The sequence below is a fragment of the Wyeomyia smithii genome, chromosome 3, assembly GCF_029784165.1.
Source record: "Wyeomyia smithii strain HCP4-BCI-WySm-NY-G18 chromosome 3, ASM2978416v1, whole genome shotgun sequence".
NCBI lineage: Eukaryota > Metazoa > Arthropoda > Insecta > Diptera > Culicidae > Wyeomyia > Wyeomyia smithii.
Genome location: NC_073696.1, coordinates 112373059 through 112390114, shown reverse-complemented (window position 1 = coordinate 112390114; position 17056 = coordinate 112373059). Strand labels below are relative to the sequence as shown.

At 41.0% G+C, this 17056-nt stretch overlaps 1 protein-coding gene across 1 annotated transcript in view; it reads left to right on the top strand.

The window, feature by feature from the left end:
- LOC129730832 (lachesin-like) overlaps positions 1–17056 on the top strand; it is a 176853-nt gene that overhangs the window by 144739 nt on the left and 15058 nt on the right. Inside the window, exons 4-7 of the mRNA XM_055690420.1 lie at positions 4504–4662; positions 4911–5039; positions 5140–5290; positions 13341–13483. Of these exons, the coding sequence (XP_055546395.1) occupies positions 4504–4662; positions 4911–5039; positions 5140–5290; positions 13341–13483 (582 nt within the window). The remainder of the gene's footprint in view (positions 1–4503; positions 4663–4910; positions 5040–5139; positions 5291–13340; positions 13484–17056) is intronic.

The following is a 17056-nucleotide window of genomic DNA, read 5'->3' as shown; positions in this document are numbered from 1 at the left end:
CAAGGCTGGAAACTAGAGGGGTTTTAGTGGGTCCGGAACAGGTCGAGTAGGTATCTGGGAGAGTGTCACTACCCGATCAGAAGAGCATAACTAAAAAAATACAAAATTCTATCAACACAAGATACAAATAACATATTTCAATACGATTTTGTATTTTTCCATCGGATATTGATAACAAAATTTAATCTGAATGAGTTACAATAACGAATTTTGAAATGAAGTCGTTCTGACACAAATCTAACAAATTTTTCGTCTCTATCAAATCCTGTTATTTCCAACAATGGTTGTTAATATACTGTTCTATATACTATCTTATTTTGTTAGAAATCTGATACTTTAGTAACAAAATTTGATATGGGTTTGATACAAGTGTATTGATTTCTGTTATAATTTCTGTTATTTTAACACTCGACGTTATCAAATTTAACATACAACCTGATAGATTTTCCCATAACAAACTAACAGCTTCTGTTTCAGTTTTGTTTTGTCTTTCTGATCGGGTACTCATCATTGTTAACATTAGACAACAACTGCAACAGAGAAATCTGCAGATGTATTGGGCTTGAAAATCGTCCTTACTACGGATTCCACAGGTACTTGAGGTCTAATAAATTTTGCCCCAGTACCAAGTGCGCCATGTACCTACAAATCGTTTTAAAGACTGGTAGTCCTCTAGAGCACGCGACCTGGATAATGCTCGAGACGGACTTGCAAGCGCTGTCTATTTTTGAACGACGTGTGCTTAGGAACACCTCCAGTAGAGTATGTAAGGATGGTGTATGGAGGTGAAAGATGAACCATGAGCTGGTACAACTCTTAGGTGAAGCTAGGATCCAGAAAGTCGCTAAAGTTGAAAGGGTACAAATATGCGAGACATGTTGTGAGAATGCTGGATAACATTCAAAAATAGCGTTCGTCTCGAATGTTGTTGAGTAGCGAATTTGTTGGTTGAACCAAATGGAGCGAGATTTAGGAAGTGTGGGACGCTCCAGAAACTGGAGACAAGCTGTGATGGATCGAGCGCATTGACGTAACATTTTGACGCTGGGGAAACCCTGAAGGATGTTTCACCAGGAAAGTAAGTAAGTAAGAATAAAGATAGACTGCCGTCCCAGAACCTCATGCAATTCGTGGTTTTATGCCTTCTCAATATTCCCTTGTCCATCTGCATTCCTTAAAAGATACGGGCAACACATTTTGTTCGAAAACCGCCAGGCAAGGTTGCATATTAAGTTTTGGGGTGTCAATTCCATTCCATTGGTCGCGTGCCGATAGCTCGCTCTACAAGAACAATTTTGGAACAAGATATACCACAAACTTGCAGTCCTTAAGTAAAGCTACAAGTTTGTCAAAGAAAGCAATGCTCTAACTCTTATGCCTAAAGTGTGAGAGCCCATATTCATTGTGATATTCAGCCAATATTCGCGGTGAATATCATAATATTCACCGCGAATATTGACTGAATATTGCACTGAATATGGGCTCTCACGCTTCAGGCATAAGAGTTAGAGCATTGCACTATTCGACAAACTTGTAGTTTTACTTAAGGACTACAAATAAATCATACTACAAATCAGACTACAAATAAATCATGTCATACACTATCTGTCAAAATTTCACTTGTGGAGCGAGCTATCAGCACGCGGCGAAACAGCACCCTAAAATCGAATATGCTACCTTGCCTCCAGGATGCGTTACTCCTTCGTCGTCCAGATGTCGTTATCGATAAGCACTACCTGCCCAATCATTGTCTTGCCGAGGGTCAATTTTCTGCGACGGTGAATTCATCTCGATCGAAGGGTTCAAGGTTGTCACGATTTACTGCCATAAAGTATGGACATGCTGTGTTTTCGGCTTCTCTGCATGACCTTCCGAACCTTGCAGTTTACGTTCAGCAGAATGATTACCCGATAGCTGCGGTACTATTTATGGATAGGAAGTATGATAGCTTCCGCCCACTCCTCGGGTACATGCACCTTTTCCTTGAATAACTTGCTGGGAAGTTGGTCCAGTCTCACAGCTTTGTTGTTCGTTAGAATACAATCTTCCATCGTTGTGTAGGTGCGCACCTTGTGCATTCTGTGTATTTATATTGGTGTCAACTTTACCCTCATATATAGTCTAACCGACGCGCATGGTGTCGACTTGCTGACATTTGTTGTTTGTATACCGCGCACGATGAAAGAGTGCCGCGACGTCGCAGTAAAGTTGTTTGTGACACGCAGGTCAGAAGTTTGTGTTTTCTGATGAGAAACTCTTTGTCTTGCAATAGCCACACAATGTCCAAAATGATCTGCTGTGGGCGCCTACGTTGGCCTGCATCGCCCGTCCCAATATACAATATCGCACGCTTAGCCTTGGGGCTAATAGCGGTCTCGATCAACTAGATTAGTTGAGAGAATTCGTTATCGATATTTTTTTCGGCACATTTTGCATGTGTAGGATAAGTACAACGATACACCGTGCCCCATGGTAATTTCCAGCTCGAAAAGTTCCTCGACTCGATCGGGAATCGAACCCGATATCACAACCGTGTGGGAGAGCTAGCCGACCGACATCGCGAACCACAGAGACACGGGGACCACATCACCCGTCCCAGCGGGACGAATTGTTCTCCAGTCAGCGCAACCCAGTCTGCAGTGCTACGGATATCTCTCTACAATCTCGGTATCTCGCAGTTGCACAATATTTTTCGCTTTTCTAACCAAACTAGGGGCACCAAAATTCACAGCAATGCACACTGGGAAAAATGAACCCAAATTCCCACTAATTAGAAGTCGCTGGGCTGGCAACCTGAAAGATAGCATTTCTTATGTAAAATTGGTCAATAAATCGATTGATGATATTTTCATTCTGTGCAGGGAAAGAAGGGAAAGGGAAAGGGTCTATATTTCCAAAAATACGCAAAAATAAGGTGGAAAGAGGCAAAATAGACCATTTCCCGTGACCTGCCCAAAATGAAACCATCACCAATCGATTTGTTGACCAATTTTACATTAGAATTGCTATATTTCAGGTTGTTAGCCCAGCGGCGATTATTTAGTGGAAATGTGGCTTCCGGTTTTTCCACTAAATATTCGCCGCTAGACAAATATAGACCCTTTCCCGTGCCCTGCACAGAATAAATAATAATAATAATTGTGCAGTGGTTTAAAAGCCATTATTCTTTTGATACAACTATTTTGAGCCTTGAGGCAATATGTCCCGAGTTTACAATTGTAATTATAATGTCCTCGCCCAGGTCCATGCCAATTGTTGGACTTCGTATTTTTTCTTACATTATTTGTAGAATTTCTGATGTAGAACTACGTCGCTCAGAAAGTTCGACTATAGGGCAGTAAAATGTAAGTCTTAAAACGGAAAAGAAGACCGAGTTTGTGCAAACCGAATCAGTCTGATCGTGCTTTGTCGAAAAAAAAAGAACTCTTCAATCTACAGTTTTTTCATGTCGTAAAAAGTTTTGAAAAAGATAATCGATTTCGATCCCGGAAACTGTTCTTATTACGAGAACTAAATGGATGATTGACGACCAAACACTTTTCTTTACTGATTCTGCGCTAGCATTTTAACTTGCAACGTGAGTGTTAAAATTTGTTGAGTAGTTCTACGTCAATAATGCGGTCGTGGTTTTACAAACTACCCTTCTGTTATTTCTGTGATAACATTGCCTAGACTACACTAGGCACATAAAGGCGTGTGATTGAAAATTGACACTCATTTCGAGATGTCGAGTCACGATCTTTTTTGTTGTTTTGTCAATCATTCGTTACTCATTTCTTTCAGGTTGAAACAGAGAGAAACATAATTAATGATGTTGGAAAATTGCAAAATAAAATGCCACACAAAAACATCTTTGACCTAATATATAGTTTCATTTTTGATGCAATAGTTTCCATAAATCGAGATTCACAAGCTAGGATTTAATTGACCAAAAAGATGGTTTGCTATCAGCTAAAAAACTATTCTACATATTTGCTCTATTTCATACCACATGTTTTAGTATTTGTCACTCTCTATAGAAGATTTGACTATTTAGATTTGCAGTTAAAGTAATGATTCTATTCGAAAAGAAAAAGTCATTACAAATATTATTTTTTCTTTTGCTGAAAAATATGCTTTTATAATTTCAGCTCCATTAGTATTCAAAATGCGACAGGTATAACGAATTGGAAAACTCCTATTGAATAAATATGGTACCTGAATGCAAAAAATTTTCAACAGTGGCGAACTCTTGGTGACGGAAAACTACACATAATTTGAGCAACGTTTCCTATTCTTACTCCAGTTCACTGCGAGTTCGACTCTGCTGAACAGCCGCAGTCAACCGACACGAAACCATTGCCGAAAGTTTTAATTTGAAAGTTTCAGGAGGTATACCTCGCTCCTTTCGTTCCAGCATAATCTGCCGATTGACCCCAACTCGCTTGCAGCACACAGAAAACGCCGATTACTTTGCCGAGAAATGCAAACTCATGCTATTCGTTTTTTTTTTCGCTATTTCAGTGCCACCCAACATTGACGATTCGGTTTCCTCCAGCGACGTGATCGTCCGGGAAGGTGCCAACGTGACGCTGCGATGCAAAGCCACCGGAAGTCCACCGCCGTCGATCAAGTGGAAACGGGACGACAACACGAAAATTACCATCACCAAAAATAATAGCGGTAAGTCACAGTGACGGGGTGGGATAACGAGGGTTGTTAATTGGAAGTTAATTAAATCGACTTGTGGCAAATGATGTGCTAATGGTACGATGAATGATTGAGATTTACACCCGAAATCATTATATGTACTTTGCTACCGGTTTACAGTAAAAAATTAAATGAAATGACAAAAAATAACAAAATCTTATAATTCAATTCACAAATCTCTTAGTCACGAACTCGTAAATTTCATTCTTGATTTTTTCCAGTGCTTGAATGGGAGGGTGATGTGCTGGCGCTATCACGTGTTTCGCGCTTTGAAATGGGAGCCTACCTGTGCATCGCCTCAAACGGAGTGCCCCCGAGTGTGTCCAAGAGGATTAAAGTCAGTGTTGATTGTGAGTATATGACGGCGCACAGCGTTCGGTTGAGCTGACGTGCGATGCCAGACGTAATAACGTTATGTTTTTTTTTCTGCGTTATTGTTGTGTGACACAGTTCCCCCGATGCTGTGGATACCGCATCAACTAGTTGGGATTCCCGTTGGGTACAACGTCACGCTAGAATGTAACATAGAAGCCCATCCTACCTCACTTAACTACTGGACGCGGGAGAATGACCAGATGATTCACGATTCGTTTAAATATAAGTAAGTATTTTTGGTATGTTTAGTTTTCTATAACATATTAAACCAGTCTCACAACTTTGTAACGACATGAAACTGCGATTCATTGCCGTTGATTCATCGAGACTCACATGAACAAATAAATTTGCTGCGAAAACTGTTAAATGAACACATGCCAACAATGCAAGAAACAGCGGGAAGTAATGGCATGATTAGAGAACAATAACTCAGCTATTTGCTGCACACGTTTATTTTTGCGTGTTACCTGCACAGTGGTGCAGGAATGCAATCTAGCGAAACGAAATATTTAACTCCGGATCGTGTTGGTTTTTTGAGATAGTGTTTTGGGCAATGTTCATAAGCATAACCAAGGGATATTTTTGTATAAAAATATTTGTACTAAACGTGTACTGAAGTAGTACTAAATTTTGAGTGACGGATGATAATAGCACTAAATTTTAGTTTTTGAGATATTTAAAAAACGATGTACGCTACCTACATACACCTAGTTTAATATTCTTCCAGCCCTGAGAGTTTTAGGTTGCGCTTTTGTGCGCTAGTTGAGATATGACATTTTCATAAGCATTTTTCTTTTTTAAATATCTCAAAAACTTCAGGCCATAGCCATCCTATTTCTACGGTTGGGCGCTGAGTAATTCTCCCAGTATCTGATGCAATTCATGGTTCTTTCGCCGTCGCCATCATCAACTTTCCATCTGCACTCCACTCAGATAATCCAAAACTATTGCGTGTAATTCCATAGATTTTGCAGATTTGTACGGATTCCTGAAAAATTTAGAAGTTGAACCTGTTTTCTCTGAAACCTCTTCCTCTCAGGTACTTAGATTCAATCATGGCCAGTCCATTTCACCTAGATTCAGCCTTCAGTCTGATGTACGTCTCCGTCTTTTTCTGAAGGTTTCATGCTACGATATTAATGTAATAGTCGAAAACAAAGAACTGAACAGACTTCCTGAACATCATGCTTCTTTCGATACCCATGTATGTATCACTCCTTCCAAAGCGATGGTAAATAGCAAACACGATAGTACTTTGCAGGCGGTGCTCAGCAGCGTGATTGCACGGTAGTTGCAGTAGCCCAGCTTGACGCACTTTTGTAGATTCACGGTTCGCTGGTCAATCTCCTTTCTAACTCCCTGGAGGTCAGGGGTAAGAACTCTGTCGTCATCCGGGCGTACACTAGGATCTACTGCCACTTCGTCGTCGTCCTCTGCTGCATCGCCGTTAAGGTGCTCGTCGAAATATTGGTTATACCTCGCAATCACCCCTTTGCATATAATATTCAGGTCTCGTAGAATTTTAGTGTGTCATTTGCACGGTACAGTTCGTCCATCGCCTCGTGATCTCGATCTTTTGCTGGCGCTCCTTGCTCCGAAAGACCGAATTTTGCCTGTCCCTGTACGTTGGTAGCGCTCTACGTTCTCCCTCGTTCCGTATTGCAGCATCCTCGATCGTGCTGCATTCCTCTCTGTTTAACTGTTTAATTCTGTTCTAACTGTTTACACTCATTTTTCATGTTCGGAGCGATTATACCCAGTGTGACACTGGCATTGTCACTACAGTAGTACTACATATGGCTGATCGCATGTTCTCCAGCCTTCTTCAAGAGTAGCTGCGCCAAACTACTCTACCGTTGGCAGTGCTGCTTCCAGCTGCCGCACGTACTGCTGTGCTACTCCGGCGTAGATAGTCCGCAGCACCTTCCGTTCGAAAACTCCAAGGGCGTTTAGGTCCACCGCGAGAAGCGTTGTTGTCTAGTTTCCGTAGAGGACTACCGGTTTTGTACTGCGTCAACTTCGTGCGTCGTCGCTCTCAACTCGATCGAAGTTTCTTTCGAAGTGCAAAGTAGGCACGATTTCCGGCCTGAATGCGTCTCTGGATCTCTTTGCTGGTGTTATTGTCGGCGGTCACCAGTGATATACACGAACTCGTCGACCACCTCACGCTCATCGCTGTCTACGGAGACTTGAGTTGTGCGGTTGTTCTCCCTAAAGCCTCTCGTTAGCATATTTTTTTTGGACGCATCTATTTGCAGTAGGCTTTGGCTTTCTGTCTGGCGTAAGTTTTCTCCGCCGTCGCAAAGTTACGTGTTATGATGTGTAACCTGTGCGGTTGCAATTTTACCATCGAGTGGAAAATTTTCCGAATTTTGGCTACTTCCGCGAGAGAGTGTATGAGTGAAAATTACTCGCATTCGGACACTCCTGCAAGAGCGTGTATCCAACATGACAGTTCTCACCACTTGCACTGAATATCGTCCACGTAAGTTTATTTAAATTCGTTTTACCTTTGTTTTCGTTTGTGAACGATATTGTCGCGTTTAGTAGGTTCGAAATTTTTTTGTTATATTTGTGAATTAATTTTTATGTTTAGATAGGCCGGAAGTTCCCCCTTGTTTTGGTCGGCAACAACAACAGCCATCGCGAGATTGATGAGAGGATTCAAGTTAAGTCGCGGTCTGTTACACGTCAGAATGCGTGCAGATCGGGATTAAACGACGATTGCATCATATTCGTCTCATTTTCACCACTGTCTGTGAGAGTATATTGTAAGTGGCATTAATAAGCGAGATACCGCGGTAGTTGCGGCACTCCAACTCGTCTGGCAGTTTTTCGTCCTCCCAAAACCTGGAAATGGTCCATTGCAGCACTCTAGCCAGCACCACTCTCCAATGTTCAAAGAGCTTTTTTGTTCTTCAGCTTCCCGATCTCACAAAGAACTTCATGAACATCGGGGGCTGGTATTTGGTCATCTGCTGCTGGTGCTTCTAGGTCAGTTCCTGCTCCGCTTCTGGTGTCCATCGCAGTACTCTTTTCACCTGTCAACCTCGCTGGCATCCGTGAGAAGGTTCCCATCCGCGTCATTGCACATGCCGGCTTGCGGAACATAGCCTCTGCGAAACTGGTTTTCCTTTTCATTGAACTTCCGCGTATCACTGGCACGTTACAGTTGCTCCAGCTCCTCGTTTTCACGGTCTCTAGCTGGCGCTTCTTTCACCTGAGTAGTAATGTCGTTTCGTGCCCGTTTATAATTGGCTTTATTCTCTCTCGTTAAAGTGCCCTGGTATATCCGTCAGGTTCGGTTCTTCTCATTCACCGCTGCTCCGCACTTCCCGTCATACCAGTTGTTTCTACCATTCGGTGCTTCCATTACTAGTGTCTTCGTTGCGGTCTTTCCAATGGCTGTGCGAATGCTGCACCAGCCGTCCTCGAGAGGCGTTGCGCCAAGCCCCTCCGCCGTGGGAAGTACCGCATCGAGCTGTTGCGCGTATTCCTCCGCAGTCTTGGGGTCCCGGAGCTGCTTGATGTGAAGTCGCGGGTTTCGGCGAAGTCGCGCGTTGTATACGGTCGACAGTTTTTGGTGCGCAAAGTTACCGCAACTAGGTAGTGGTCCGAGTCAATATCCGCAGCGCGATTGGTGCGTACGTTTGTAATGTCTGAGTAGAACCGGCCGTCGATGAGAACATGATCAATTTGGTTTGCAATACGTTGGTCAGGTGATCTCCAGGAGGTTTTGTGGTTGTTCTTTCAGGGAAAGAAGGTACTTCGGACTTCCAATCCTCGGCAGCTGCGAAGTTGACGCGTCGGCTTGTATATGTCTTCCCTACCGATCTGAGCGTTCATGTCCCCGATGACGAATCGAAGATGTCTCTACGCGAGCAGCTATCGTAAAGTTTCTACAGATGTGCGTAGAACGCTTCTTTCTCTACATCGGCTCTTCCTTTTTGAGGGTATTATACATTAAGGATAATGTAGTTGATCACACTTGATTACACGACTCTGCATCCTGTCCAACACCATAAAGGCGGTACCCAGCCCATTGGTTGTGCCGCCGCTCTGGTAGTACTGTGCCCTGCGGCCACAAATCCTCCGTACCTTCGCTCCTTTCCGGCAAAGCTCCTAGAGCGCAACGATGGCAAAGTGGCGAGGTTCTAGCTGATCCAGCAGAATCCGGTTGTCACCCGGAGTGTTCAGCGATGTTCAGTTCCATGTAACGAGCTTCCAATCGCCGTTCTTATTTCGCCGCCTAGATCGTTGACGATTATTCCGGTCTATATTCAATTCTTGATTGTTCGTGGTATTTTAATTTTTTGGCATGCTGCTTCACTAAGGCTGCGAATGCCTAGTCTCGCAAAGGGGCTGCCGTCTTGGGGGTAGCTGGCTAGACACCGCATTTCGTAATTCAGCCGTCCGCTCCGGATCAGACGCTGTTTGAGCCGCTCCTAACATGGAGAACAGCAGAGCGGCTCCCCCTTCTCTGTCAGCATACTACCAAGTTCCCACCGGTTCATCGATCTTCCCTAGGCCGCTCGTATTCGGTCGATACCACGTAGAGGTAAATATAGGAGTTGCTGGACACTCTGTTTTGGACCATACTGGAGTCTGCTGGTACGCACTGCCCATCCGTTTACTAACCAACCGGATCAAACTACTACGTTGATACTGTCGGAGAAGAGTTTAGTGTCTAACGTGGTCGATTTACTTCTTCACTCCTAAATCCAGGAAGTTTATGTATCTTTTTCCGGGAAAAAAAGCCCTTTTGACTGCCTTACAACGGGATCCAGCAAAGTTCAGGCATCGTTGGCCGTTATCATTTAATGCGGTGTGCAGGCTGTTCGAACCGATCAGCGTTTTATGTATCACCTTCTGTCCTACCTGAATATTCATATCACCGATGACGATCTAAACGCTCCATTGTGGACAGCTATCATACACCTGCGCATAGAACGCTTCTTTCTCGTCGTCGGGTCTTCGATCGTGTGGGCAGTTCACGTTGATAATGTTGTAGTTGAAGAACCCGCCCTTCATTCTCAACTTACACATCCTCGCACTGATCGGTTGCCACCCGATCACCACCCAGAACTACGGTACCCAGCTCGTTGGTAGTGCCACAACTCTGGTAGAAGGAGGCCTGTCGATGTCAACTTTTTCATACCTTTATCCCGACCAGCAAAGTGTCTGCAGTGCCACGATTTCGAAGTTACCTGTATTGTTTATCATATATGATTCTGTCGCAGCAATGAAAGCATAGCAAGCAACATTTCCAATCGTAGTTCTTATTTCGTCGCATAGGTCTGAGCCGATTATTCGGATCCGCATTTACTTCTTCGATATTCGCAACGTCTGGTGTTTTGCGAGGCGGCTCTGTTTGCCCCCGAATCGTCGGGGCTCTGTTTAGAGTCCCTTCATAGTGCTGACACCAGGACGTTGATCAACCGCAGCTAACATGTATATCATGCACAGTTTTGAGCCGCACGGTAAACAGACGCTCGCATTGACAAAGCATTTCCTCTACCGCCAACAGTTGGTTTACGCACCAATGGTCGTGTATCACCTACTCACTTAGCTATTGTCGGGTGACAACATTGCCTAGGCAACGCCATCAGTTGTGTCCATATTTAAGTTGACAATCTGGAGGCATGAGATAGGGACTCACCATTTGAAGCGAACCTTTTTATATGGGCACATTTTTTTGTACAGATCACAAAACTATTAATACGGTAACCATAAGTTTTTACGCGGTTTTTCGGCGATTTTGTATACACTTTCTTACTTCTTACATACTTTCCATAAGATGTTGAATGATTTTGGTTGCATTTAAAAGGTATTGAAAGCTCTAGAAATTTGAAAAAAAGAAGGTTTACTTGAAAGTTGACGGGTAAAAGCGGTTGTGAGAAAGAGAAATTAGCTCGAAACAATTTTACCCTTCGGAGCACCTTCCGTTGTTGTGTCGCGCTTGCAGGCACGGCTCAAACTGGCTTTGGTCTCGACCACACAGGTCTATGAGAGTTATCAGCGTCAGCTGACTTTTCTGTGTGTGATGAGACATTCCTTTCAGTCGTATAAATAACGCCTGCACAGCAGTGTGCGTAGCTAGGGGTGAGCAATAGAATAAGTAGGCAGTGGAATGTGATACGAATATAGAGTGTGGAACAATACCATCGTCCCAGTAGTTCAATTGGTCAAAACACCATACCGGAGACAGGGAGATCGCGGGTTCTTGGCCCTTCTGGACGCGCCATATTTTTCCAAATCTGTATCATATTTCCAGTTCGCTTATTTTTCGCTTTCCCAGCTGCACACACTGTCTGCCATTAATGAAGGTTAAACTACATAGGAATTTTGAGTACACCCAACGCAAACGGGGAACATATTAATACTTTAGGGCAATTTTTTATTACTTATTGTGTCTTATGACTGCGCATTATACACAAAGAGTAACAAACAAAAAGTAATAAAAATTATGACGGCCACACGCTTGTATGTGTTTCTGGAGGAGAACATATAGCCAAGCACCGCAATGCATGTGTTAGCAAGACTTCACTCGCTGCATTTGTATTGATGCAACGATCAGGTTCATTTTTGTCCCCTTCATCCACACATAATCAGAATCTCAACCGTCAACCTCAAATGTCTAATTAGAAACACTTTCGTTTCGTCCCCCAGTGTTTACTTGAAATGGAAATATGTAATACTGTCTGACCAGAGTTGCCGAAGTTGCGAATTTTGTCTGAATTGGCACGAGTATTGTATTTTCAAACAGGTGCAAATGAGTTTCCATGAACCAATGGGTATGTGTTTTAGATATCTTGCAGGAAAGCGAATGTTTTTGTTTTTCTCTAACGCAGTTTACAGATCGTGATGTCATTTCAAGACGCATTTCAAGTCTTTGAAATCATCAACGTTTGCATACTCTATGACGGGGAAAATGCTGCTTGGCAGCTCTTGTCATATTTTTTCTCTACTCCGTATGCGAACTAATACACGCACACCGGATGAATTGAAGATTGAAGAAACTTGTAACATGTGCAACATATGCGACGGTGTGTGATTTTTTTTTTTTGCTTGAGATGGAAAGGGAGCAGTTTTCGACAGAAAAAATCTTGCATGTGGTTGAAACGACCATTATTAGATAGTCGTACTCCCGTAACACGTGCTAAATATATGGCAGTATGTGTTGTTACTTGACTGGGGAAGAATTTTATTGCCTTTTAAGTAATAGGTTTGTTACCCAAAAGGCAATTTTGCGCTATTGCTTCTAAAGTAATAAGGAAAAGTTTTGCGTGTAGTCTTGGAATCACGTTTGCTAGCGAAACTTATGACATGACATCTAGAAGTTTGGTTTTTGCAGTGAACGTTGTACCTTACTACTACAAATGATAAAGTATAACGCATAAAATATCTGCTTCAATCTAAATTATCCAATTAGTATCGTATATTCAATATTTTTGGCGTCAAAAACAGCAACAAGTGGCATTGGTGCAAGTTTAACATTCGTTTTTGATGCGATATCATCAGACATGATTGACATTGTTTTAGTGTCCTTTGGCCAAATGAACTTCTTCCAGTGATCAATTTTCATAGTAATATTATTTTCTACCAACCTCAACCGTTTTGCACTGTTTGATCTTCCTTGCTTAATTGCTAGTTATAAAATTCATCAAAAGGAGACTGCTGTTACGTATATTTGAATTGATAAATGTACATACATGCAGTGGCGTACCGTGACCGGGTGACACGCGAGGCGGGCAATTTAGGTGTCACTCCTTACCTCCTGGGTGTCACCCCCACCAGGTTGCAGTGAAATCATCTTCTAATCAAAAATTGTGAGAGTGAGCACGTTCGTTTTCAATTGCACTGAATCCACCCATTTTGGGAAAATTGGTTGACATCATAGTCTTAGAAGCAAATTTATATTATTTTCGAGGGTTTCACCTCGACAAATTGATAATTGATAATTAATCTCACGGGTGTCACCCTTTTTGAGGTGACACGTATGAAAATTTTCCTTGTGGGTGCGCTATACTACGCTAGTGCATACATGTACAAAAGAATAATGAACCCCCATATAATTGATCGATTATAATAATGGAAAAACAAAAATAGGAGGCGGTAAATTTTGTTTCATACTATAAATCCATGTTATCAGATACCTACTTCATTTCTTACACATTTTATTTTAATGTAATTTTATGCCCGCCCAACAAATTTGAGAGCATGTAGAAAAAATTCGATTGATTAACATACTTTTTCCTTCGCTCTTTACCTTGCAGGACTGAATCGGTAGCTGGAACGCCCTCTTACAAAGCGGTAATGAAACTGTTCATTACCGAAGTACAACACAGTGACTACGGAATCTACAAGTGTATCGCCAAAAATCCACGTGGAGAAACCGACGGGACAATCAGGCTCTACTGTGAGTAAACAAGCTTGTTCGATTAGTAAATAGCATAATTAGCCCATTTTAGTATGAACGGCACCCCATCCGCCGGTTTTCGCTTCCGATCGCATACAGCATGGTCTGCTTTCGCCTAATATACCACGAGTGTAACAAGTTGTATATTGGTGCTGTGACATATTACAATCGACAGCAAACAACACTTCAGCGATGTCGATAAAGCGACAAACATACACCCGAGTGGTTGCAATGCAATCACTGGGAGGTGGAATTGGGTGGAACTCACAAGTGAACAGCATGTTTAGTTCCCAGTTGGGAGTGCTCCAATTCTTGCCGTGAAATATTGTTTGCATAATGTGGATGCAGGCCATTCGAGATATGACACTCTGTGAATGTGTGTACGCAATAAGCGCAATAAGAGGCGCTTAAAAAATAATGACAGACAGTAACAGGTTTGTAGATGAAGTCATCATGAAATGATGATTAAATGACCAAGCGGTATCGTATTTGTTTCCGAATAATAGGTTATGAGAGGCCATTCGTAATCCACATGGATTGAATTTTGTCATTTTTAATACTTCCGTTTAATGCTCTTCGGCATTTGTGAATGGATTGTAAGGTACACACGCAAAAGTTGGATTATCACTACTTTTGATTCAGTTTAAAATCAGAAGTTTGATTAAGTTTTAAATTTGCGTGTAACAGCTATAACGCAACTTCAATCACACGTATAAACATATTATTTTCGGTTCTTTTGAATTTTTGTAAGAAATCAGATCAAAGCTTGTGCGAATTATAAAAACACAATGACTGATTGAGAGTCGACACTTTCGTATACAAAACCAGGAAACGTATATAAACCATACTGCAACAAGCAAAACAGGTGCTAGATCGTATATGGAACCAAATAAAAGCATCACTAAGGACTCTGTTTGGATAGAATTTATGATTACTATCCTTACCAAAACATTTATAAAATGCTAAGCTATCCCAAAATTATAGTGAACTCTTTATGATTCTTTCTTTAATATGCGACGGTTGAAAATATGGTGTAGATTGTCACTGGAACAACAATTCAAGTTCAGTTGTCAATCCGCCATAATAAACCGTAATGTCCATGCCGTATTAAACATAAAACCTAAATTAACCCACCTAGCGGTCAGACTCAGCCTTTCTCATTCAAACTTATTATTTGTAAAAATAGATTTACATGAATGCTTAAATCCAAAAAGGTATATTCACTCTTTGGGTTCAAAAATATTGATGTTGTAATTAAAGTATAAAATATGAAATTTGACGTAATGTTAGTGCTTCTGAAATAGCGAAATATAAGAAATGACTCTTAATTTCGAAAAATTTAATCACGAGCGATACCGGGAACGTTCAAATAGTACGATACCATATTTAAATCATGTTGAGGCCATATATATTGATCAAAGCAGCTATAGTGTTGAACAGTCTTTGAATTTCTTTTCTCTACAAAACTTTTGAACAGTATATAAAATTTTTATTAAGTTTGTTATTTATAAGTTTGAGAGATGACTCGTTCGTATGACACTAGTTATGTTCAAATAAGTCGTGTAATACTTGAGATAATAGACTTTCGTTGTTTTACAAATTAAAACATAACGGTTGCTTAAGTTCGATTACAATCAAATGAAAAGGGAACGTATGGAGGAGCCAAACTTTGAAACCAAGTGTTCAGTCATAATTCATCAGTTAACCCTTAACTATCCCGTTCATTCGATATCAATATTGTTCAAATCTGTTGTGTAGTTTCTAAGATAATGAAGTTTAGTGATTTTCACATTTCGATACATTACAGACGAAGTTACATTCCGATTACAGCAAAATTCAACAGGGTGTTATGAGGCAGCTAGACCTTTCGTTTGATACTAATTCTGTGGAAATCATGTCAACCATCTCCGAGAGAAGTGAGTGAGCCCAAGTAGTCATCAGAATATGTTTCTTTTCATCGCTGGATTTCACATTTTTAAACATAACAGGAAAAGTAATGATCCGTTCGCAAAAAAAATCATTAAGGTCTTATGGGGCAACAAGACTTTCCATATGACACTGACTTTATGAAAATCGGTCCGGCCATCTCTGAGACACATGAGTGAGATTAAACAGTCTCCAGAACACGTTTCTTTCTGTAATTTCTGAACCATATGTTCAATCTTCATAAAATTCAAAAGTTGAAGGTTTTTAGGTAGACCGTTCATTTGAAACCAATTTTGTTCAAATCGGTTGAGTAGTTTCTGAGATATTGATGTTTCGTGATTTTTACATTTTGATACATAACCTGTAAACTAGAAATCAGATTACAACAAAATTCAATAGGGTCTCATAGGGAAACTAGATCTTTCATTTGCAATTGATTTCATTGAAATCGATTCAGCCATCTCTGAGAAATTCGAGTGAGATTGGAAGAGCGTTACACACACACATGCAAAAAATGCTCAGCTCGTCGAACTGAGTCGAGTGGTATACGACATTCGGCCCTTTTGAGCACTTTTATACCTTAAGTTTTTGCAGTGATTGCTATACCTTTCTAGGAGAAAGGCAAAAAGTGAAATGATAGAAATGACTTTTAATTCCTTAAATCCTGAGCAAGGCCGCAACATTGAAATAGTACAATATTTAATTTAAATGATGTTGAGGCCACATACTTTGATCGTAGCTATAGTTTTAAACAGTCTGCGGGTTTAGTTTCTTTCTATAACTTTCAAACCACATGTTTAAACATTATGAAATTCATTGTTTAAGGGTTTGAAAGCCCATTTATTTGAATTCAACTATGTTCATAGCTTCTAAGATATAAGAGCGTTTTTCACATTCTGACGCAGCGCCAAAACTAAATGTTTGATTACAATGAAATTCAATAGCAACCTAAGCGGCAAATAGACCTATCATTTGACACCAAGATGGAAAGAATCGGTCAGACCATCTCTGAGAAAAATGAGTGCGAAAGAAAAGTGCACATATACACGTACACACCCACACACAAACATATACACCTATACATGCATATATGCAGAAAATGCTCGATTCGTCGAACTGAGTTGAGTAGTATATGACATTCGGCCATTTCAATCATTTTTCTACCTTTTGATTAGCCAGTGATCGTTAGGAGAAAGTCATTATGTTTACTTTCATTATGTGATTTCACATTTTTATGAACAACGGACACAGTTACAATCCGATTGCATTGAAAATCAATAGCAACCTATGGGGCAACTAGACCTTTCATTTGACACTAATTTTGTGAAAATCGGTTCAGCCATCACTGAGAAAAATGAGTGAGTTTAAACAACCTCAGGATAACTTTTCTTTACATTACTTTTGAACCATATGTTCAATCATAACGAAATTTAAAAGTTAAGGGTTCTGGGGACAGCCCAATCATTTGAAACCAGTTTTATTGAAATCGGTTGTGTGGTTTCTGAGATATTGATGTTTCGTGATTTTTACATTTTGATACATAACCTCTAAACTAAAAATCCGATTACAATGAAATTCAATAGCAATCTATGGCGCAACTAGGCCTTTCATTTGCAATTAATTTTATGAAAATCGGTTCAGCCATCT